The 23,906-nt window shown below is 24.6% G+C and overlaps 5 protein-coding genes across 5 annotated transcripts; all 5 read right to left on the reverse strand.

Annotated features, from left to right (window-relative positions):
• Positions 1–56: 56 nt before the first annotated feature.
• Positions 57–15,316, reverse strand: LOC122857656 (inositol-pentakisphosphate 2-kinase). The gene is made up of 6 exons (XM_044159930.1): positions 14,907–15,316; positions 2,047–2,269; positions 1,349–1,562; positions 1,082–1,278; positions 386–1,014; positions 57–314 (listed from the first exon to the last, which is right to left on the reverse strand). The coding sequence occupies exons 2-6, from the start codon at positions 2,215–2,217 to the stop codon at positions 143–145; spliced, it is 1,383 nt and encodes a 460-aa protein (XP_044015865.1). The 5' UTR covers positions 2,218–2,269; positions 14,907–15,316; the 3' UTR covers positions 57–142.
• LOC122857679 (protein BTG2-like) lies at positions 3,578–8,641 on the reverse strand. Its single transcript, XM_044159965.1, has one exon. The coding sequence runs from the start codon at positions 7,763–7,765 to the stop codon at positions 7,169–7,171; it is 597 nt and encodes a 198-aa protein (XP_044015900.1). The 5' UTR covers positions 7,766–8,641; the 3' UTR covers positions 3,578–7,168.
• A 107-nt stretch (positions 15,317–15,423) lies between the features above and the next one.
• Positions 15,424–17,363, reverse strand: LOC122857666 (small glutamine-rich tetratricopeptide repeat-containing protein alpha-like). Its single transcript, XM_044159944.1, has 4 exons — positions 17,170–17,363; positions 16,503–16,851; positions 15,936–16,427; positions 15,424–15,866 (listed from the first exon to the last, which is right to left on the reverse strand). The coding sequence occupies exons 2-4, from the start codon at positions 16,820–16,822 to the stop codon at positions 15,749–15,751; spliced, it is 930 nt and encodes a 309-aa protein (XP_044015879.1). The 5' UTR covers positions 16,823–16,851; positions 17,170–17,363; the 3' UTR covers positions 15,424–15,748.
• A 142-nt stretch (positions 17,364–17,505) lies between these two features.
• On the reverse strand, positions 17,506–19,286 carry LOC122857658 (senecionine N-oxygenase-like). Its single transcript, XM_044159933.1, has 4 exons — positions 18,844–19,286; positions 18,627–18,768; positions 18,099–18,558; positions 17,506–18,037 (listed from the first exon to the last, which is right to left on the reverse strand). Exons 1-4 carry the CDS (start codon positions 19,056–19,058, stop codon positions 17,565–17,567), a joined length of 1,290 nt encoding a protein of 429 aa, XP_044015868.1. The 5' UTR covers positions 19,059–19,286; the 3' UTR covers positions 17,506–17,564.
• A 187-nt stretch (positions 19,287–19,473) lies between these two features.
• On the reverse strand, positions 19,474–20,835 carry LOC122857662 (flavin-containing monooxygenase FMO GS-OX-like 2). Its single transcript, XM_044159939.1, has 3 exons — positions 20,693–20,835; positions 20,165–20,624; positions 19,474–20,082 (listed from the first exon to the last, which is right to left on the reverse strand). Exons 1-3 carry the CDS (start codon positions 20,810–20,812, stop codon positions 19,610–19,612), a joined length of 1,053 nt encoding a protein of 350 aa, XP_044015874.1. The 5' UTR covers positions 20,813–20,835; the 3' UTR covers positions 19,474–19,609.
• Between the last annotated feature and the right edge of the window lie 3,071 nt (positions 20,836–23,906).

Here is a 23,906-nt window from a genome sequence, read left to right on the forward strand (position 1 = left end):
ATGCTGAAAAACTATGAATGATCATAAGTGTTTGAAGGTCAATAAAATAAATTACGTTTTTTTATTTTTTCATTTAACAAATATACTTTTTATTATAAATAAATATATATATATTATTTATATTTTTGGATTTTTTATATTGTTAATTTATTATGTTGATGGCATTGATTGAATTTATAAATTGTTGATGATGTTTTTTAATACTTTCGAGGTTTTTTGGATCCAAATCTGTGACCCCAATGTTAAAGACAAAATGATGACTCTGATCTTGGCTTGATATTACATTTGATGCTGGATATTTTGACAAATCACATCTGTAAAATATAAATTTAAAAAACAAATTAATTATTTAATTAATGACATATAAAATAATGCAAAAACTTACAAATCAATTTTACGAAATGAAAAAAGTATTGAACAATCTCTTGCTGTTGAAAATAATAGATAATTTCTTAATCTAATAATATCATCATTAACATTATTATCAAAATATAAATTAACATTATTAATATTGCTATATTTTTGATAAATATTATAAATTTCATATAAATTTGTATCATGTAATTTTTGTAATTTATATAGCTTATCTAAAACACAACCTTCTTGTAAATAATTATACTGAAAATTACATTTTTTATTTTCAATAAAATTATTAAATTTAGTTAAATTAATATTATAATATTCAAATAAATTATTATGATATTTTTTTAATGAATTATTATTGTTTAAAAAAATTGAAGGCTTTGAAAGAGGTCGTAGTAATGCCTTGATTATTAAATTACACAGTTTGTCCTCGACTTTATCATCCGATGAAAAACATTCGGTCAATAACCGTTTTAATTCATCACGATGGTAACCATCACCCCAAATACGTGTACCATCTTTAAATAATATTAAATTATTTTGAGGTGAATCCACAAGGTTAAATATTGCTTTTTTCATACGTTTTTCATCACCCGAAAATAAATCACATGGACAATATTTACTTGTTTCTTTAATTTTTTCAACAGCCAACTAAAAATAAATTTTACAAATAATAATTATAATATTTTATTAATTTATTTATATCAAATTTAATTACCTTGTAAAATTGAGTAAGACAATATGGACATTTTTCAATAAATCTATCTCCTTCAGGTACAAATCCTTGTTTTGGTTTAATTTCAATGCAATAATTTGATTTCCTTGTTAAATTATCATCAAGGTACTCAGGAAGTAGTGAATAGTCTGGCAATTTCATTGCAATATTTTCATAAATATATTTATTTTTTCTTTGTTCTAAAATAACAATAAATAAAAGCATTATTATATTAATTTAATTTAACAATAATAATTAATAATAATTTACCTGGTCGTAATCCTTCAACTTTAATATTCCAATCATCAATAATATTTGTTGGACAATAAATTAATTCGCCAACACTAGAAAATCCATTCATATGTTTTTTAATAAATTTATTATAAAATTTCATTTCGAAATTTATTTTTTTTTTATAATTATCATTATGATTTTCATCATCATAATCCAATGTTAGTTTGCGAAATCTTAATACACTCCTTGTCTGTAACAAATAATAAAAAAAAATAATCATAGGTATTGTAAATGTCGTTTTTTTACACCTCTTGTATATTTTCTCTTTTGTATTCTCACAACGAAATTATTTCAAGTACGTCAAGTTAAAAAACAATGAAGAAAAATAATTTAAAAAAAAAAACAATTGGCTATAAGAATTGTCTTCTTGTATTATTTTCTAAATATTTTTTATTTTTTTATTCAACGACAATCTGATTTTAGCACGATACGATGAATGTGTAAAGAAACAAATCAATAAAAAAAACGTTGACGTGGTGACTAGAAAATAAATAAATAAATTATTTTTTAAAACTCTAAATAATGCGTCACGTTACGAATTTAGCTAAAATAATAAAAAAAAAATTTAAGATAAAAACTATCAATGACAATATAAGGTCAATAATATTATTTAAAAATACACGATATTATTAAATAAATAAATTTATTATTGCTTTATTTTTGAGAGGACTTACTGATGGTAATGATATGACGAGATTGGCGTTGCCTTCCCCTCGATAGACATATCCATCAAGTTCATTTTGATTGATCTGACGATGCTCCAATTGATTCAAGCAGTTATCATCATCATCATGATCATCACAGCCTCGAGTATCAATAACTACAACAGCATCATCATCCTTCATTTTTTAATCAAAGAAATAATAATTTTTTCTTTAATCATCATCAACAAACAAACTGTAAATAATATTTTAAAATATTTCATAAGTAAATATACTAACGTAACATAAAAATATATAATATATAATTTAAATAAAAAAAAAAAAGATTCATATATAGGTGTTAATTACAATTGTTTAAATATTTATTTATGCTTTGTTTGATTGAGGCAAATATATATTTATTTATTGTTTGATAAGATACTACTTAAATGTTTTTTAAAATTTAATAATATATTTTTTATTAATGATCATGTGGAGTTATTATTAAAAATTATTATGAATAATAGACGTAAATTTTTGCGAGGCCAAGAGGGTATAGAATGAGCCAGGGCAACAACCGATGATGACCTCCTCCCAACACGTTGACTACCAAATGGTATATATGTGTTGTTGTTGATGGTGTAGATGATTTCTGCGTGCGCTTGTAGGTCGTCCAAATGTTGGCTCCAATCGATCCCCAGCCCGGTTCGTTGTTCTTTCTCTTCTCATATTATTTTTATTTATTATTTATTTAAATTTGCTCAAAAAAAAAAAAACATTTTTGCTAATAATTATTTTGATTATTTAAAATGACACTGGAACAAGAAGAGGAGGAGTGGTGGTGATGGTAGTTTTTGATTTGATAATTATAAATAAATTATAAATAATATATTTAAATATCAAAGAAAAAAAAAAAGACAGTTTTTTAAATTTTTTTCATTAAATTCCATAAGCACAAGGCCTTTTGTATTTATTTTTTTATTTTTTTTTTATATTTTTTATTTATTATTTCTGTACAAAAACAGTCGAAAAAATTAGATTTTTTTTTTGTTTTATTTTTTGTTCTTCATCATTGTTGACTTTTTTTTTTAAAAGATTTTTTTATTTTTTTCGAGCTCACGGTTTATATGTACAAGCGGGAAATTATATTTTTTTATTTTCTTTATTAACTTGTTTCTTACGTTTTTATTTTTCATTTTCTTCATTCGTAACTTATCGACTAATATAATTATACACTGATATATATTTATATGTATATATAATATATATTTATTTTTATATAATAGATATAATATTATATAATTATAGTGAACCTACATGTCTAAGGGATTCGAGTGTTTCCTCGTAGAAGTCTGCTGCATGTGTGATTTTTGTAAATTTTAATTTCCATGTTTTTAAATGTGCGTGGTTTTATTCCACGTCTGTACGTTTTTTTTTTTTTTTTTTTATTCAATTTATAATTATTTATAGTTTAAAAATTTATTATACTGATTTATTGAATTATTAATATTTCTTTTTAATAAAAACTGAGTCATGTGTGTTGTTTTTTTTTGTTTTTGTAATATTTTTTTTGTAATTATTATGAATATATCTTTTAATTTGTCATTGAAATCAATTGGATCATCTAATAATTAAAATGACATGAAAAAATTATGCTTCAACGACAAAGCTACCTTGGATTTATTTTATTTTTTTTTCTTTTAATCAGACACACATCTCTCAAACATTCATGATTTTTAATTTAAAAAATAAAAGAAAATAATTATTTCATCACCTGGTCATATAATTCAATATATCACCTTTTTTTAAAAAAAATAAAAAAAAAAAAAACAAAAGTATAAAATTAAATTTTACAAAGACCAGATTATTTTTTAAATAATTTTTTTTTGTTTTTATTTCTTTACGAATTTATAATTATAATATTTGTTGTTTTTTTTTTATTTTTTATTTTTTTTTTAATTAAAAAAAATATAGTAATTTACAAATTGAATGAAATATAAAATAATTATGCAACATGTGCAGAAATAATTTTATACAAACATAAAAATTATACAAAAAGAAAGAAGAAAAAAAAAATTATAAATATATTTACTGTATATCACGCGTTTAAAAGATCAGTATGATCAGAAATTAGAAAAAAAAAAAAAAAGTATTAAAATTAAATTGGGGTTTAGCATTCACGAATTGCCATTGACATGATTGCTATTTGGAAATGCATCAACAATATTATCATCAACATAAACATCACGACTATCGTTGTTGTGTATTTGTTGTTAAATTAACCCCGCCAAATTTGTCACAATATCACGTTTTGTTTTTCACACCCCTTTATTAATAATCCCTCGTCAGTAATATATATTTATTCATTTTTTTTTTTGTATATTATCATTCAAGTCACTTATCACTCAAACACAATTAATTTCTCTCATCCATTCACTCAAATATTCGTTCGCAATTTTGTTATTATTCATTACATCGTTTCGATTTTGTCCTTTTTTTTTTTTATTTTTTTATTTTTCTTCTTTGTAAATTACATTTATATATATATCTTTATTATTTTTTTATTATTTTTCTCATATTTTAAACTTTTTTTTATTTTTCTTTATTTAAAAAAATACTGAATTAACCAAGCTAAAATCACAGACTCGCTGGACCAATATTTTTCAGCCAGCTTTATATTTTTTTTTTTTTTTTTTATTTTGTACAAATTCTTCCTGAAGGACTCAATGTATATAATTACAATTTTTTCGTGAAGAGTATGTTGGTTTTTTTTTGTGTTTTTATATATAGATAATTACAATTTATTCGTGGAATAATTAATTATTATACCAGAGTACAATATATATTTTTAAATTGCAGATAAATGCCACGTTTTTTATTTTTTTGTTAATAAATATTATATCAGTTTTAGTCACTTTGAATAAATTGTACATGTTGTTTTTTAAAATGATTAATAATAATCTATGTTATGTGAAATTATAACAATAATATAATGAAAATAAAGAAAAATAAAAAATACTTAAAGCTTACATAAATATATCATCATTTAGTACAATTTGTTTTTTTTTTTTTTTTCGATTTATAAATTAATTATAAAAATTAATAAATTCAAAATAATATAAAATTGTAATTGAAACAAAAAATGTTTAATGACAAAATTTAATCGTAATTTTGTTGTAGTATTTAAAACTTTTTTCTATCGACAAATATCCGGCGTAAATTAGGACGAATTAATTAATTAATTTTTTGTTTGTTCTTAAAATTTCTATATACGTGCTCAATTGTACCATCATGTTTGACAATATATATTTATAAATGTTTTTTAAATTACAAATATACATCATTAAATATATTCTTGTTGAGATGTTTTTTTTTTTTTTTTTCTTTTTTGTTCAGACGCGATTTAACGTACAGAGATTAACATTATATTTTGTTTAAATATTGTCTTTTTTTCGCGCATAATTTTTTCTTTTAAATTCTATTATTATATCTCTATACGCTTATAATGATAATCACAGTGGTTTTAACTAGTTGCTACGTACACAGAGCCTTCGTCCAAGCGCCGAATAACGACGACCAATAAATACTCTTTTTTTTTTTTTTAAATTTCAATTTCAAATTTATTAAATAGACTTTTTAATAAATCGGAACGATTAATCTGCGAACGTAATGGTATTTCCATTTTAATATTTTGCCATTATCATTTAAACTTGCATTCATTCATCAACAATTATTCAATGTATCAGTCGAAATAAAACAAATAGCTATTATAATAAAATTGCAGTGATAATAAAAAATTATTAAAAAAAAAAAAAAAATAAACTATTGAATTTAAATGACAAGATTTGAGGAACATTAATTATTAAAAATTGTTTTTTTTTAAAAAAAGTACGTTCTCAATGGCATTGCAAAGTGTCTGAGGTCAATATTTATGTTATCAATATTTTTTTTTTTTCGATAACATTAATTATAATTCTCAGCGCAAGAACAAAAACAATCAATGTTTTAATTTATTATCTTGAAAAAAATGACGCAAATTGACATACATAAAAAAATTAATAATAAATAAATCTTCATTCAAACATCATCATGTACTCTTCAATTTTACTCACTCATTATTTTTTTTTTTTTTGCTTTAAACATTATATTTTTTTTACGAAGAAAAATCACAGCTGTTTCACAGGATGTAATATACAATAAAACGTCACAAGGACAATCTACATACACTATGTGTCTATATACATTTACACATTGAAGTGTATTTTATTATTTAATATTTTTTTAAATTTAGAGCGATTTGATGTTAATATGACGGTGGTACGATCGACGTGATAATTGTTATTTTTTTCAGCACAATATTTATATTATAATAATTATTATTTGTGTATGTGTATGTGTACTATTAATTATTAAAATTTCTACTTGATAATTTATCAATAATTAAATGACAATATGTTTTTTTTTGTTGATTATTAAAATCAATTGATCTTTGATGGAGCTTGAACGCGATGTGATATCGAAATCTCTTCTCACTGGGAAGAAAAGAAACAAAAAAAAATCATTAAAACCGGTGAATCAGTAGATTAATAATTATTATGTTGAAATCAATGATGTTGATCGCATGATGCCTTTGTCCAAGTAGTAGTTTTTTTTTTTTTTTTTTTCAACTTTATAGATGAGTCAGGTGGACGGACTTGGTTCTCAGCATTTTTTTTTTTGATGTTAAATTTCGTTGAGGGTGATGACGAATGAACGAGAAGCGTCCAACATGGCGACCAAGTTGTTACCCACTCACTTTGTCAAAATGAGTTGAAAAAAAAAAAAAAACATTTATGCCAATATTATCAAGATAACGGCAAATGTATTTTTTAAATAAATTTGTTGTTGTTGTTGTTGTTTTTAAAATTAAAAATATGCATAATAACTAGTACGATTTTTTGCACAATTTATCATTTTAAAAAATACAATTTTTATCATATCATATTGTTGATATAATAATGATTTATAATAAAATATAAATAAAGAAATAATTTTGGGCGAAACAACACGAGGAAACACAAGTATCATAAAATTGTGTAATGGTAATATTATAAATTTGTTGATTGATTAATTAATAGTTGTAATAATAAAATTATTATTAAAAACTATAAATCATTCAACTTGATACAAATGCAGCAATTTGCTCATTAAATTGTGCATGTTCAAGTATCAATGAATCCTTACAACTTTCAAATTGTTGTTGTTGTTGTTGTTGTTGTAGTTGTTGATGATGTTGATGTGTTGTTAAATGTGATGGTGATCCACCAGATGACATTGATGATGAATTTGAAAAATTTGATGATGTTGATGATGATGATGATGATGGTCTTTGTGTTAATTCATCATCAATTGGTTCTGTTCTTTCATAGAGTACACATATTGAACCATTTTCACCAATACGATATGATACCTCAGCGGGATCAATCCACATTGTAAGCTCTGATGGAAATAAATGGTGTAATACTGCTGGTAATAAGCCAACGTTTGCACCAGCTTGTGCAATAACTGGATCCATTTTACCATTAATACGTATACAACGATAGCCAGAACCACGATTTGGTTTATCTGGAAACCAATGATCATGATAACGTCTACGTAATACATCACTCAATGATGCTTTGAATAATTCAAGTTGACGTTCAGTCAATTGACCAGCTTGTAAACGTAATAAATGAACAAGAAAATCAGCCGCTGACACTATTTCTAGCCTCATTATGATGCCGTTGATTATCAATTGTTATTTTATTATTATTTAATTTTTTTTTTTTTTATTTTTCTTTAATTTATAAATTATTTGCAATTTTATGATCTCTTTTTTTTTGTTTTTCTATTTTAATTTAAAACCTGTGTTGTTGTTGTTGTTGTTGTTGTTTGCCTTTATTATTATTATTTTATTATTGTTATGCTTTTAGCCCAGGGGTCACGATGCGCAACGGACTCAAACTTTCCAAATGGCCACGGTTTTTATCAAAATGGCGTCGCCCAGTAATTGGAAAAAAATAAAATTACGTTTTTTTATTTTTCTCACGGCTAATGCTTAAAATATGCAGTTATTTATTTTTGCATTTATTAATTATTAATTTTTGAATAACACACTTAACACTTGATGCACAAATAAAAAAAAAAAAAAGTCAAACAATCAACTTTTGAGTGAAATAATTGAAAATGGAATACTCCAGAATAAAAAAAAAATTCAACTGACTTTTTTGAGTAAATTAAAATTTTTTTTTTTTAATTGATTTTACTATTTTTTTAAATATTTTTAAATAATTTTTTGTTTTTTTTTTTTATTGATAATAAATGCAATTATTATTATTATGGAAAAAAAATAATAATTATAATTATAAGCACGACGCGAGGCTTACAACATCCGAGGACTTTCTAATGGCTACGAAAATCGACGGGTTTGGAGCAAGCGGAGCAAGTTATATCTTGTATTCTTTGTCTCCGTGTTATAGTGGTGGTATAATATATGAACCAATGAAATGCCCGTATTTTAATTCCCACTCGAGTATTATTTTTCATCACGTGACATAATATTTGTTGATTCTGCGCAGTTTTGTTAGCGCACAAATGAGTACATGTATAAAAAAACAAGCAGCTGTGACCGAGCTCGGGATAATGCCTTATGCGAATAAAGAGGGGAAATATCCGAGACCCTAGCTTTATTATTATTTTTATTATTTTTATCTCTTTTTATCAATAACAAAAAAGAAAAAAATAAAATACATGTCTGCAGGGGACAAAGCATCTCTCTCTGTCTCTCCTTTAGTCTTTCAAAAAATTAAAATACATACACTCCAAAAAATTTACTCCAAAATTGAATAAAAAAAATTAGATATTATGAAAATTATACAGGGCTCCAAAAAACATATTTTAAATTTATTTTTTTAAATATTATTTTAACTGTTTTTAATGGTATCATAATGATAATATTTTTTTTCTAAATTAATTAATTAATTTTATTATATTTATTTTTTTTTTTCTGATGATTAATAATTTTTTTATATGAATTTTATCAAATTATTTTATCAACGTCATAGCAACAACAAGAAAATTTATATTGAGGAAAAAAAAAATATAAAATAAAGATTCAAGCCCACACACGAAATTTAACATCGTGAATAAATTGGCGTATTTTCTTTGTGTGTATATCTAATGGTAATGTCAAGTCATAGATAATAAATGTTTTTTTTTTTTTTTCATTTTTTTTTAGGGGATATGTATAGCTATGGATCTGGTAATAGTTATAAATTTTTTAATGAGAAATTTACAGTATTACTCTCTCATCTAAATGCCATTGCTGCTGATTTTTTCTTTTATTTTTTTTTTGCAATTTCAGCTCGCACATATACACCCCCCGTCACATTAAATATCAATGTTGTTAGAAACCCGCATATTTAATGGGATACAGACGAGACACGGGCTTTGGGGAAATATATACGAGAATATTCTCAAACAACTTGAACGCCCATATATATTTTAAATTTATTTTCTACAGATTAATTATTTTTTTTTTTATATTTATCGTTTTATATTTTATCCAAGAGTTGATATAATTATTTCGTAATCATGGTAGTGATAATTTTTATTTATTTGCTTGTTAATTAGACTGATAGTTTTTTTTTTATTTTTAGTAATCGCTGCACACTTATTTTGTCGTACAGATTTTTTGCAGAAATATATTTTTGAAGTAATTGAAAAATGTATTTTTTTTTCAACAAAGTGTATATTTTCGAATGATATTTTTTAAAATCTTATACAGAAGGTTTTTAAAAGAGCTGTATATGTTTTAAATAATTCAGCCAATAAAACGACTTGCTATAACCTTCGATTTTAATATAAAAAACTAAAATATATATATTTTTTTCAATTTTGTTATTTCCTATACGAGCATATTATTATCATTTTATATATATATTGATATATTCAGATAAAAATAAAAAGTAGAAGGCAAACGACCCGATGGTCTCTGTTGAAAAAAAATACGAAGAAATATATATTTAAAAATATCGATTTAAAACTGTAAATTGATGAAAGAGTGTTGTGCTCATTGTATATTATTGCAATGTATATTTTATATATTTATAATAAAATACAAGAGACGGTTAAGAATGACCCAAGGATCTCGTTCACAACATCGACACCGTTAACTAACAAACTTGAGAAAGAAAAGTCAACCAAGTGACGACCTTAATAACCGTAAACCAAACTAAGAAAAACTATATATATATACATCAGGTAAATATATTTTTTCGTTATTATATTTTACTTTGAACTTTTTAAACTTGCTGAGATAATATCATACAATCATTAAAAATAAATATCATAATAATACAACATTGTCTGTTACAGTTTCATATACAAACATTATTTTTTTTTCTTTCGTCTTTATACTGAAAACATAGCTGTAAAAAAATTTTTTTTTCTAATACAAAATAAATTCATCATACAAACAGTTATATATATTTTCTAATAATTATAAATAAAAAATATAAAAACAAATAATTTCATAATAAATTATTATTTTTTAAAATTTAAATTCAAAGAAAATATATATAATTACAAGTAAATGATAAAAAAAAAATAAAATAAAATTTATATATCTTCTAAAAGACAAAGGTAATTTATTCTTTAATTTATTTATTTTTATTATTTCAAGTATAATATTAAGGATAAGAAAGTATATACATCAGAGAAAGCGTCTGCAGTGTTGCGAGTTCAAATCCTTTCCAAAATAAAATCGAGTATTGCGATATATATAAATATGTGTTTTATATTTTTTTTTTAACACGTATGTTTTCACTCAATATGGCTATTAAAATTTATTTTTTTTTTTTTTGTATATTTTTTCATTTGATGGCATCATCGAACACATCTCATCAACACACATAAGTAAATAAGTACACACAAGCTGACTCACACTCAACAGAGATAGAAAGATAAAATTATGTTTTTTTTAAAGAAAAAAAAAAATTAAATTTATTCAGTAAAACTGCGAGTCATAAGTCCAAAAGAAAATCAACCCGTTTGCTTACGTGATTATTGTCACGAAGTCGGGAGAGAGAAATATATATCTAAAGAAAAAAAAAATTATCAAAGTTTGGATAAACGACCATTTTGGTATGGGGCTATAAAAATTAAAAAAAAATATTCTGCGCAGTTAATATATAAAAATGAGTAAATAAAAATATTTATAGATTATATATTGAATAATATTTCGTGTATTTTTGTTAATCATCACGAGCCGTAAATTTTTTATCAAAAGAAGAGTCAAGAAGTTATTATAAAAAAGATTAAGAGGAAATTTAAAAATATTTGTATTGTAATAATAAAAAAAAATATATATTTTCATGACATTGGAATGTCATGAGATGGAGTAAAAATAATTTTGTAACCAGCTATGAGTAACTTGATGTTTTTTATTATTTTTTATATAAAAAGTAAATATGTATCTATTTTTGTGTGTTTTTAAATACACACACAAACACACTCACGTAAATGATATGAGATAAAATTAAAATGATAATAATAATAGTGATATATTCATCATGAGAAAATATATTTTCCACATGCTGAGAATTTACAACGTGATCTTGATGTAAATGAATGAGTACAAGGGAAATATAAAATAAGAATAAAAAAATTTTATAAATATAAAAAAGACAGGTTCCAACTCTCAGCTGTTGAAGAAAAATAATAGAATATATAAATACAAAGTTTTGAAAAGGACTATAGTGACAGCAGGTAACCAAAAAGGATCTTTATTTATTTTTTTTTTTTGTTCTTTTTCCAACTCAGATTTTCTATTCTAGGCTTTTTTTTTTTACTTACGAAATTTCCTACCTGCTGTGGAGACTGAATAAAAATCCCATACAGGCTTTTCCAGTTTGATTTTTTTTTTTTTCTACATTGACGCATGTCGACAAATACATAAGGATAATATATATTTTTTTTTTTTTCGTTTTTTATTTTGTTAAAAGTAATGAAATCCACCTACGATTTGAAAATTGGGGACATTCGGTTTTTAGTCAAAAACAGGATATACGGGTAGAAAAAAAAATGAAAAAAAAATTAATGTAACAGCTGGTGGAAGTACTCAAGTTATACTGGAAAAAAAAACCCATATAATATTTAATTTCCATCGGACAAAGAGCGAAGCCAAGTTGAAAAAAAAAATATAAGAAAAAAAAATAATATAATTAATACTTATATATTATTATAAAAAATAAGAAGATTTTTTTGAATTGGAAATTTTTATTGTTGAGGTTTTGTTGATTATTTTGGAGTCAGTTTGGAGCTGGATATTTTGGAAGCATAAAAATTTTGGATGGGAACCTATGGCATTTTTGTCGGAGCGGCAGATGTGATGAAAAACAGCAGCTGGAAGCCTACTTTTATTTTATTTATATGCAATTTAAAAAAAAAAATATTTAATCATGAATATTTATAATATAAAAACAATATAAATAAATTAAAATGTTAATATTCATTGGCTATTACACCGCGTTGAATTGAAAGTTGTTTGTTTTATTATTTATTTTTAAAAATAATTATTGATAAAAGTTTGAATTATTATATGTGTTTTAAACTCCAGCTAATATTATAAAATTAAAATAGATATATTAATTAAAACAAAAAAAAAAAAAACATTATTAAAATATCAAAAAATAATATTTATTTAAACTAAAAAGAAAAACAAGTTTTATTATTTTTAAAAATACTCAATTCAATTTATATTTATTTTATTTTTAATAAATATATATTTTATATAACTTTTGAATAAATAGAAATTAAAAATAAAATATTATTATTTAAAAATAGATATATATAATTGCGTCTAAAAATAATCAATTTTTTTTTAATCATAAATAAAATGTTAATTTAAGATAAAATTTGTATTATTTTTCAACAATGAAAATATAAATAAATATAAACAAAGAGAAATATAAATAAATAAAAAAGTAAATTTAGACCCCAAAGAGCTGACGGAAATGTGCTGATCGTCATGGTAGACGGAAAATAAAAACACCATCAAAAGCTGACAAAGATTCATGGGAGCGTGATCATCAACAGGAAAGCCACGTCCTGTTGATATTATTATTATTAATTTTATTTCAATAAGTACAAAGGAAATTTTATCCTGAACTTTTGTAGCAATCAATAGTAATTCTTGAAATTCAGTTAAATTTTAATTTGCAAGTTTGAATGATTTCTGAAAAATCCCAGAGGCAGAATAAATGAAAAAAGATAATATGTATTTCGAAAATAATAAGAAAAATATGATTACGGTAAAGAAATATTTATAAAGTATAAAAAAATATAAATACTGAGAAAATATTTAAGGGTTTCTTGATAGGTTTCAGACAAAACAACAAGTTAGATATATAGCATGTTGAGGGTCCAAGTGTATCACGATATGCTGAGCTCTGGAAAAAGCCTCCAGACGTGAAATAAAAAAATAAAAAATGAGGAAATAAGGGGGCCGAGTGTTCTGAGACTTGAGTGTTGTATACATATAACTTGAATACTCTCTGGGTGCTTCCAAACGAGTCAGCATCGTGTTGTTTTTGAGCACAAAAAAAAAATATAAAAAACAACTATATTGCACTGTTGCCAAGCGGATATTTCTACAGAGTAACTTATGTACTCGTAAAGAGACCCAGACATACATTTGTTAAAATTTTTTTTTTTTTTTTTTGATCTATTCTATATATTTTTATAATGAAAATATTTAATTGAAGATTTACAAACAGATTACTCCAAATGGAACAAAAACAAACTCAAATAAATCATGTTAGAAAAAGTCCATAGAATTATTTCGAAAATTAAAATTTGTTTAATAAATTTACCAAATATTTAAAAAATATTTTTATAAACTAATAAAAAAACTAGCTAAATATTTTTCTAAACTAAAAGATTGTTAAATGTTTTTTTCTAAACTAAAAAATTACTTGTTAAATATTTTTTTTATAAATTAAAAAAATTTTACATTTGATAAATTTAAAAGATAAATAATTTAAAATATCATTTGATCATCAAGATACATATATTTATTATTCAAAAAAAATATATAAACATCTTGAATAATAAATATTATTTTAAAAATAATAATAACAACACAGATAAATTATAAACATGGCAGAATAATAAAATCAGATTATTCTCACGCTCTGGGAGTCCTCATTGTTTTGCAATTCTAAAAGTTTAGTTTATTTTATTTCTATGAAATTTATTGTAAAGACAATAAACAAAGTTATTTTATTAAAAATATATTTAATTGGTTTTTATATAGAAAAAATAAGATGAGCTATTGTATCATCAGAGTTTACTGACTCTTGTTTTTATTGTATAATAAATTTATTTATTAAGTTCATGTTTTGTCGGTGATAACTGGACTTTATTGAGCGAAAATATTTATCTCAAAAAAATAAATAAATAAATAGATGATAAAAAGGAAAAATAAACAAGATAATAATTAAATTATTTTAAAAAATTAATTAAATACTTTTAGGATATTTGACGTTTTAATTTTGTTTATTATTTATTTTTTTTTGTATGATATTTTTGTTTTGATTTGGAGCAAGAGCCTAAAGTTTTTATTTACTAGAGGGCAGCATCTGGCAGACCAAAATGTGCAACAGTTTTTTACTTATCACATTCCACACATACACACACACACAATTGAGAAAGAAAAAAAAAAAAAAATACCTCGTGACCTCAAATGATTTACTCATTTTCATTAAAAAAAATATTATTAATTTTAATCAATTTATTGGCATTAGGTTTTAAATATTACCTCAATCAAAAGAAACATAATTCTATTTTTTTTTTTTTATTGTGTATTTTTTTACCTATTGTTTAAAGATGTTGTTGTTATTTGTTACAATAAATATATCCAAATGCTGTTTACTCCAAATTGCACATAATAATTACACGTGTTGTTAACAATTCACTTTAATATACCTATATGAAAACGCCCGTTGAACTTATTTTTTTTTTTTCTTCTTGAAGTGAAATTTCACAAATTTATTTTGGCTTTTTTAACACTTTTTCAGGCACGATGTAACTTTTAATGATTGAGCTTATATCGATAAACTTATTTATAATAATTGAGAATTATTTTTATATTATTATGATGGTTGTTTTTTAGTAAATATGTAATAATTATTGTTAAAAAAATGTGAGCGCGATTGTGTCAACGAGTAATACACACAGCCGGTTGGACCAGTTGGCACTTGCGCAAGCATTATCCCGCGAAAACCGCCATTGATGACTAAAGCGCTCTCTAGTGGCTCTTTAAAATACAAAAAAAAAATATATTTACAATAATTAATAAATTAAAAATAATATAAACAATTACAATTAGTTGCTTTGAATTATTAATAAATTTTTTTTTTTCCAACAATAAATAAAAATTTCGATTTTTTTTTTGAAGAAATTTAGACATTTTGTATTGTTTATCCTTAGTTACATATGTTTGTCACTTTCAATATTATTACATCGTCAATTTTAACTAAAAAAAAAAAACCATTCTACTGTTGTGTATAAAAAAAAAAGATTATTTTACAAATTACAAGAAAGAAAAATGATAAAACATGATTTATTTATTTTAAAAACAAATGAATGATTTTTAATTTTTTTCTTTGTAATATTATTTTTAAAAAATTAATGAATCGGTCTTGTTAATTGATTATTAATTTTGTTGAGATGGATCAGGATTGTTTGGTCCATTTCCACCTCCCATTTGTCTTCGTAAATTATCAAAAAGTTCTGGACTTGCTGATTGTACTTGTGATGCAAATTGTTGACCTCTATAAAACATAAAAATAAGAAGACAAATTAAATATTTAATTAATGATAATTAATAAATTTTAACTTACGCTTCCATAATGGCATCCATAACACCACCACGTTCAGTATTTCCACTCATTAAATCTCTCAATAAATTTTGTATTTCTGGATTAGCCATTGTTTCAGCAATGAGTGTTGGATTACTCAAAAATGAAGCTGGATCAACATTTGGTAAACCAGGTATACTTATACCAGAACCACCAACACCACCAGCACCACCAATACCCATATTACCAACTCCTTGTTGTGCTAATTTTTCTTCAGCTAATTCTAAATTATTTTTATGGCTCTCATTATCTGGCTCAAGTTCAAGTGCTTTTTTATAACAATCCTTGGCTTCATTATGTTTTTCCATGCTTGAAAATGCAAGACCCATACGTCCATATGCTTTGCCATATGTTGGATCAATTTCTAATGTTGTTTCACAATCTTTTATTGCACGACGATAATTACCAAGTCTATTGTATGCTGCAGCACGATTACAATAGTATACAGCATTACGTCTATCCAATTCTATAGCACTAAACATTCAAAAACAAATTAATAAACATGATATTATTTATTAAATTAATATCAAATAAATTAAATAAACATACTTGGAGTACTGAGTAATTGCTTCAAGAGTTTTTCCGTCTTGCATCAAATCATTTCCTTTATTTTTGAGTAATTCAGCTTGTGCTTTTTCCTCAGGTGTTGCTTCACGAGCTGATAATGGTCCAGCAACATCAATTGCATTTTCGTATATTTTTAATAAATCAATATTAACTGGTGCATCTGCAGCACGTACTGAATAAACACTCTCTAAACATTGAATAACAACTTCAAGACTTTCACGTGAATCATCTGTTATTCCACCCTCTTCAAGTTGTTGGGTCAAAAATTTTATCATACTTGATACTAATCCTTTTACTGCCATCTTGCTAATTGTTTTTATCTTTCAATATTCTGAAAATTTCAATAACAATTAGAATTTAATATTAATATCAAACAACTTTTACAAATATATGCTAGATCATTGTGGAATTTTTTATTTTTTGTTCTATTTATAAAATAACATTAAAATCATCATGACATAACCTCAAATATATTTTATTTAAAAAAAAAAAGAAACAAATTGTTTATAAGCTAAATTTATGTAAAAAAAAAAGGCTAAATAATATGTTAATAGGGTAATTAAATATTTTAATATGTTATTTAATTTTTTTCTTCAAATAATGAATTGTTTAAATATATTATTTATAATTTTTTTATAGAAAAACATACCAAAGCTTTGACAAGAGATAACTTTAAATTCCCACTTAATTGATGACTTTTTAAATGGTTTTTAAAAATACCAATTAAAAACAAGGTGATCGAAATATATTTTGTCTAATTACAAGCGATAATTTATTAATTTTTTTTGATAACAAACCGGTCGCAATTCACAAATATATTTTTTTACCACCAACACATGAATCAACATAAATAAAAAAAAAGTTACAAGGACACACACATGAATATGCGCCACGTTAGCAAACACAGCGCCACAAAAAAAAAAATAATAAAATGATAAATAAATAATAAAATTAATTATTTAAATAAATAATAAATCTTTAAATATTATTGAATTATATTTTATTTGTACAAAATATATTTTATGCATTAATTATTATTGATAATTACAATTTGATAAAATTAAAATCATCAACAACTTGGTATCTATCTTGTCGATAATTTGATAAATCTTCAAGAAATCTTTTGCCACTGTCAGCATGCATTTTACCAAGTACAGGTGGAAGTTGTTCAACTCCAGCAACTTTAGCTAGATCATCATAATAATTTGATTGTGCTAGACCCATTCGATGAAAATGTCGTTTTGATAGCCCTTCGTTTTTTTTCCTTTCAAGTTCATCAGCTTCTTCTGATATCATGATATCTTTGGCTGGAAATTGCTTATCACCAAGCCAATATTTAAGAACAAATCTAACTTGAAGATCACACATGTTAAAAGCACAAACATAAAAAGGTACACCAATAATAGCAAGTGTTGGATTTTCAATTGATATCATGTGTTTCCAAAGTGGTGTTACCATGTTGTCATCTACTTTTACACCACATTTGTCTGATAAAAATGGAAAAGCATATTTGTATCCTGAAAAATAATTAATATTAATTTTAATTAAACAATTTATTATCTTCATTTTATTTATTACCAGTGCACCAACAAATAACATCAACATTTTCACGTTGTCCATTTGAAAATATTATCTCGGTTTCATTGATCTCAACAATATCTGGTACTTGAATAATATTATCTGGAAATATTGTATTGATTAACTTGACATTATGATGACTCAAAAAAACTTGGCTCGCTTTGCTTGCAATTTCAACAGCTATATCAATTCCTGATCTTCCAGCACCCATAACAACAACTTTTTTTCCTTCATATGCTTCTGGTACACGATAATCATGGCTATGAACTTGTTGTCCTTGAAATTTTTCTTGTCCTTTAATTACAGGAATACTTGGCTCAAAGTAATGACCATTACATACCATAACAGCATCGAAATATTCAACTTTTTCAACTCCATTAACTAAATCTTTTACTTTAATCAACCATTTTTTTTTGTCTTCATCAACAGTTGGTTCAATCATCTCAACATTATGCAAAAACTGTAAATCATCAATAAATTAATAGCATAATTATTTATATTTTTTAAATAACAAAAATTCATACTAACTTTGATGTATTGATGAAGATTAAATTGTTTACAATAGCTGTCTAGATAATCCAAAATCGCTGAACGTGTTACATAACTTTGATTTGGATCAATGTCATTTTTAAAACCTGGATAACTCATGACTTCTTTTGGTAAATTAGTTCTAAAATATAAAAATTTAAATTAAACATTGATGAAAAATTAATTTCTATTATTTTTAAAATCACAAAAACATTACCTCAAATTTTTATACATGCTTGAATGAACTGGCAATCCATATTTATCAATGCCAGTCTCATCAGTGTATACCCAAATACCTCCAGCTTCATTATTTTTTTCATAACAAACAACATCTGTTATTTTATTGCTAGCTGTTGGTGAATCTTTATTTTCTATACATCTTTTTAATGCACTCAGCCCAGCAACACCAGCTCCAATAATTGCAACTCTCATTTTTATTTTATAAATAAATTGTCTTGCTCACGTCAACAAGATAAATTGAATTATTTTTTAATTGTTGAGAAGACTTGATGATTCAACAATGATTTACAGAGTAAATTGATCAACAACAAGTGCCAAGAAGTGACCAACAGACCAGCTGATCACCATTTGTATGTATATGTTACACACCAACACAACTCATTGATAAAAATTGTGAAAGTGTTGTGTAATGATGACGTGACTGTGGTACACTCTGGTACTGTTTAATTTAAAAATATAATCACAGCTTTACGATTAAAAGAAAAAAAAAAAAAACAGATAATTGATATTATTATCAAAAAAATAATTGTGTAAACATTTAAAAAATATAATCATTAATTAGGAAATATTTTTTGATTAATTTTAATTATTAATGATAACAATTGAGTTTTTTAATTATTTTTTTTAATATCACTGTCTGGAAAAATATAATTTCAACATTTTATTGGACATTTGACCTGATAAATTGACAAAATTGTTTAAAATAATTAATGGAAATGATAAAAATGTTTTTTAATTTACATTTATAATTTAACATAATTAAAATCATCAATTATTTTGTAACGATCCTCACGATAGTGAACTAAATCATCCAAAAATCTCATACTGCTTTCATTGTGTAATTTTGTTAAAACTGGAGGAAGATGTTCGAGTCCAGCAGTATTTGATAAATCATCATAGTAATCACCTTGTTCTGGGCCCATCATATGAAAGTGTCGTTTACCAAGGCCTTGTAATTTTTTTCTTTCAAGTTCATTAGCTTCTTCTGATAGCATGATGTCTTTGGCTGGAAGTTGCTTATCACCAAGCCAATATTTAAAAACAAATCTTACTTGTAAGTCAAACATACTGAAGGCACATACGTAAAATGGCAAACCAACAAATGCCAGTGTTGGATTTTCAATTGACAATAAATGTTTCCATAGTGGTGTTACCATGTTGTCATCTACTTTGACACCACATTTACTTGATAAAAATGGGAAACTATATTTGTATCCTGAAATAAATAAATAAATGAATATTTAAAATTTAATTTTATCTTCATGATTGCAAGCTGAAGAGGTTGATTGAATATTTACCAGTACAATAAAATATAACATCAATTTTTTCTCGACGACCATCAGTAAATACAGCTTCATTTTCATTAAATTTTTTAACATCTGGTACTTGAATAACATGTTCTGGAAAAATTGTATGTATTGGATCTCTGTTGTGATGACTCAAAAATACTTTTTTAGCTTTACTTGAAATTTCAAGTGCTAAATCCATTCCTGATGGTCCAGCTCCAATGACAACAACTGTTTTACCTTCAAATTTTTCTGGCACACGATAATCATGACTGTGTAATTGTTGTCCTTGAAATTTATCTTGTCCATCAATTATTGACACACTTGGCTCAAAGTAATGACCATTGCATATCATAACAGCATCAAAATATTCATTTTTCTCAACTCCATCAGCCAAATTTTTAACTTTAATTAACCATTTTTTTTTACTTTCATCATCACTTGGTTCAATCATCATCACATTGTGCAAAAACTAAAATTTAATTATTAATTTATTTACTTTAAAAAATGTAGAAATATTTTAAATAAAATTAAATTTACCTTGATGTATTGACGAAGATTAAAATCCTTACAATAGTTGTTTAAAAACGTTAATATTTCTGTACGAGTTAAATAACTTTTTGGTGTATCAATGTCAATTTGATAATCAGGATAACCCATTACTTCTTTTGGCAAATTAGTTCTACAATAAAAAATAATAATAATTACTATTTTTTTAAAAATATCATTTTTCATCATATATGTGGTATTCATTAATAAAATAAATATATATGAAGAGAGAGAGAAATTTGCTTTCGTTGGCAGCAACGATCACTAACTGATTGCCGGATATCACGAGGCAAGTGTTTAACTAAACTGCTGGACCACAACTTTGAACAATCTCCGTGTATTTTCACTTATGTATTTCATAATAACGAAATCGCTATGGGTTGCCGTCGACGTCACAGGCGAAACTGTTGCCTCATTTAATTTTATTGGAAGAAATTTCTGCAAATCTCTAAAATCCAGCTGACTTTTTCATCCTTATTTTTATTTTAAAAAAATAATGGTGTTTTAATATAGTTATTAATTAATTATAAAAAATTCAAACCGTCAAAATGAAAAAATAAATATACCATTCGATTGAGAAATAAAAAATATGTGTATAAAATTTTAGAATATAATTCTCGTTATATTTTAAACAAAGAATCTACTGCAGTGGGAAAAATTATTTTATGAGTGCACTTTTGACCATAGATCTTGTTGAAAAAGGATTAATCATTTAACTAAAAATAAATCAAACATTTAATCGTAAAAAGAGGTGTGATTGGTTAATCAATTGCTTGTTGATACATTATTATTTTTTTAATGACTATGTTGACCTTGATAAAATCAGGGTCGTTTATTCAATAAAAAATTGTTTCAAAAGGAAAAAATACATATGATATTATTTTTATGATATAGTTAAAATAACAATGCTATTAATTTTAATTATATTTTTTACTAGCAGATTTTGTGTCATTTCTCTATATTTCTTTGAAAAATTTTTACTACAATTACCCTGGTAGAAATAATCTCTCCGGATTTTCTCGGGATTTCTCCGTTTTTCTCCGGATTTTTTCAGAAAAAATTCTTTTTTTATTTTTTTTCGTATGTAAACTCTTATTTCTAGTTTTTTTTATTGATTTTTCCATTTTTTTGTGTTTGTTTTTTTAAGCGAAAATTCCGGAAAAAATTCGGAGATATTATGGAAATAGTCTGGAGATTACTCCGTAAATATCTCCGGAAGTCTCGGTTACGTAGAAAATTCGGAGAAATCCGGAGAGATTAATTCTACCAGGGATATAACTGATTGCTGGATATGACGGACAGAGATTTCGTTATTTGAGATTCTTTCACATTTTTTGTTTTTTTTTTTTTTCAACGATGAATGATAGCTAGAATGTCTTGTGAAATATTATTGATCCATTCAACTTTACTGATCAATTATACATTATTATTTTTATTCATACATACTCCCCACTCTTGATGAGCAAGAAGATCAGTCATATTTAATTGCTTTTCTTTTTTTTTTTTTAATTACCTTTTTGGGTGTATGAGTATATAAATCACGATTTCAAGATTATGTATTTTCATTTCTTCTAAAAATTTGTCCACACCTGGACATTTTTTAAGACTCCAACCAGTTCGAAACTGTTGAAAAAAAGAACAAAAATCAATTAGTTATTAAATATACTACGATAAGTACTTGTATCATTTATACATTATTATTTTTATTTAATCCTTACTCCCCACTCTTGATGAACCAGAATATCAGTCATTTCCAATATATGTATAACGTGGTGTTTCAATACATCTGATAATAATTTATCATTACGTGGTTTTTCAAAAAACTGTAAAGGCATGCCTATTTATATAATGATTGTATTCACGACATAGTCGTTTCCAAGTCCTTTCATAAAAAGGCAAAAAATAAAAATCATCTATTAATATATTTCCATTTTTATCATATTCTGGTTTTTCAAACAGCCAAATTATCGATAGACCGCCAATTAAAATTGCAGAACCAAATATAGTACGACTCCATTTTATAATTTTCCATTCTTTTTCACTTTCATTATTTTTTTCTTCTTTCAAAATTACATAACTCAAATTGTCTTCTTACACCACTCAGATCTGCGTTGATCTACATGTCCAAACATATTTTAATATGTTTACAGTATGTGTGCGTGTATTTATTATAAATTTATAATTTGTTAAAAATCAGTGCCAGATGTCGATGATCGAATTCGGAAAAAAAAAAAAAAATTATTTTGCTTTGTTGACATGTTCTGCAGGTGGTTGTGTTGATTAACAAACAACCATTGACATACTTAACCCAGATTGTCTTGGTAAAATATTTTTACACCTTCGACCAGATGAAAAAAATAAAATAAACAAACCCTGGTGGAAATATTACTCCGGCATTACTCCGGCATTTCTCCGTTTTTTGCCCATTTCGGGAGAAATTACTCCGGCATGAGGTTGATGGTGGAGAAATTATTCCGGCATAAAAGTAGTGGCAGATTACTTTTTCCGACATTAATCTCATGCCGGAGTAATTACTCCGCCATCAATCTCATGCCGGAGTAATTTTTCCGCCATCACCCTTGTGCCGGAGTAATTTCTCCGGAAATGGGCCAAAAACGGAGTAATGCCGAAGAAAGCCGGAGTAATGACGGAGAAATATTTCTACCAGGGAAGGTAATTAATTAATTTATATTTTTAATTAACAAACACAAATATTAGTTGATAAATCTTCAACATTGTGACTACTTGAAAAATTTACAGCTTGAAGAAACTAAAATTACAGTTGAATCTCTTGTATTTGCTTCGTCAATTGTTGATGATCGATCAACAAAAATCAACATGACTTTCTCCATATTTTAATATAACTTGTAAATAATTATAACTTGTATTTTAGCTCAATCAACATATTTATTTTTTTATTCATATTTTTTTCTTTTTTTCTCATAAAATGGATAAAAATGTATAAACAAAAAAAATTTAACAGATAATAGTTTTATAATTCTTACAACAAAAAAAAAAAAAAAAAAAACCAGGCAACAAAAAAACAATAAATTAAACTGTTAAAATATTTTTATTGATTTTTAAATTAAGTAGAAAATCGAGTTCAATTTGTTTGATAAAAAAAAATCACAATTTAATTTTTTAACTTATCATGTAATGCAATAGAAATTTTTTAAAAATAACTAAATGACAAAAAAAAATAGAA

This window comes from Aphidius gifuensis, linkage group LG5 (assembly GCF_014905175.1).
Source record: "Aphidius gifuensis isolate YNYX2018 linkage group LG5, ASM1490517v1, whole genome shotgun sequence".
NCBI classification, from domain to species: Eukaryota; Metazoa; Arthropoda; class Insecta; order Hymenoptera; family Braconidae; genus Aphidius; species Aphidius gifuensis.

What these genes read in the sequence shown, in the direction of transcription:
- LOC122857679 (XM_044159965.1), bottom strand. Translation starts at nt 7,765, where the DNA reads ATGAGGCTAGAAATAGTGTCAGCGGCTGATTTTCTTGTTCATTTATTA.
- LOC122857658 (XM_044159933.1), bottom strand. Translation starts at nt 19,058, where the DNA reads ATGAGAGTTGCAATTATTGGAGCTGGTGTTGCTGGGCTGAGTGCATTA. An exon ending in AGCATGTATAAAAATTTGAG is followed by an intron (nt 18,769 to 18,843) that starts GTAATGTTTTTG and finishes TTTATATTTTAG; the next exon opens with AACTAATTTACCAAAAGAAG. An exon ending in ATCTTCATCAATACATCAAA is followed by an intron (nt 18,559 to 18,626) that starts GTTAGTATGAAT and finishes GATGATTTACAG; the next exon opens with TTTTTGCATAATGTTGAGAT.
- LOC122857666 (XM_044159944.1), bottom strand. Translation starts at nt 16,822, where the DNA reads ATGGCAGTAAAAGGATTAGTATCAAGTATGATAAAATTTTTGACCCAA. An exon ending in GCAATTACTCAGTACTCCAA is followed by an intron (nt 16,428 to 16,502) that starts GTATGTTTATTT and finishes TTGAATGTTTAG; the next exon opens with TGCTATAGAATTGGATAGAC. An exon ending in ATGGATGCCATTATGGAAGC is followed by an intron (nt 15,867 to 15,935) that starts GTAAGTTAAAAT and finishes TATGTTTTATAG; the next exon opens with AGGTCAACAATTTGCATCAC.
- LOC122857662 (XM_044159939.1), bottom strand. Translation starts at nt 20,812, where the DNA reads ATGGGTTATCCTGATTATCAAATTGACATTGATACACCAAAAAGTTAT. An exon ending in ATCTTCGTCAATACATCAAG is followed by an intron (nt 20,625 to 20,692) that starts GTAAATTTAATT and finishes ATTAAATTTTAG; the next exon opens with TTTTTGCACAATGTGATGAT. An exon ending in TGTTATATTTTATTGTACTG is followed by an intron (nt 20,083 to 20,164) that starts GTAAATATTCAA and finishes TATTTATTTCAG; the next exon opens with GATACAAATATAGTTTCCCA.
- LOC122857656 (XM_044159930.1), bottom strand. Translation starts at nt 2,217, where the DNA reads ATGAAGGATGATGATGCTGTTGTAGTTATTGATACTCGAGGCTGTGAT. An exon ending in GTCTTACTCAATTTTACAAG is followed by an intron (nt 1,015 to 1,081) that starts GTAATTAAATTT and finishes ATTTATTTTTAG; the next exon opens with TTGGCTGTTGAAAAAATTAA. An exon ending in TCATTTCGTAAAATTGATTT is followed by an intron (nt 315 to 385) that starts GTAAGTTTTTGC and finishes TATATTTTACAG; the next exon opens with ATGTGATTTGTCAAAATATC.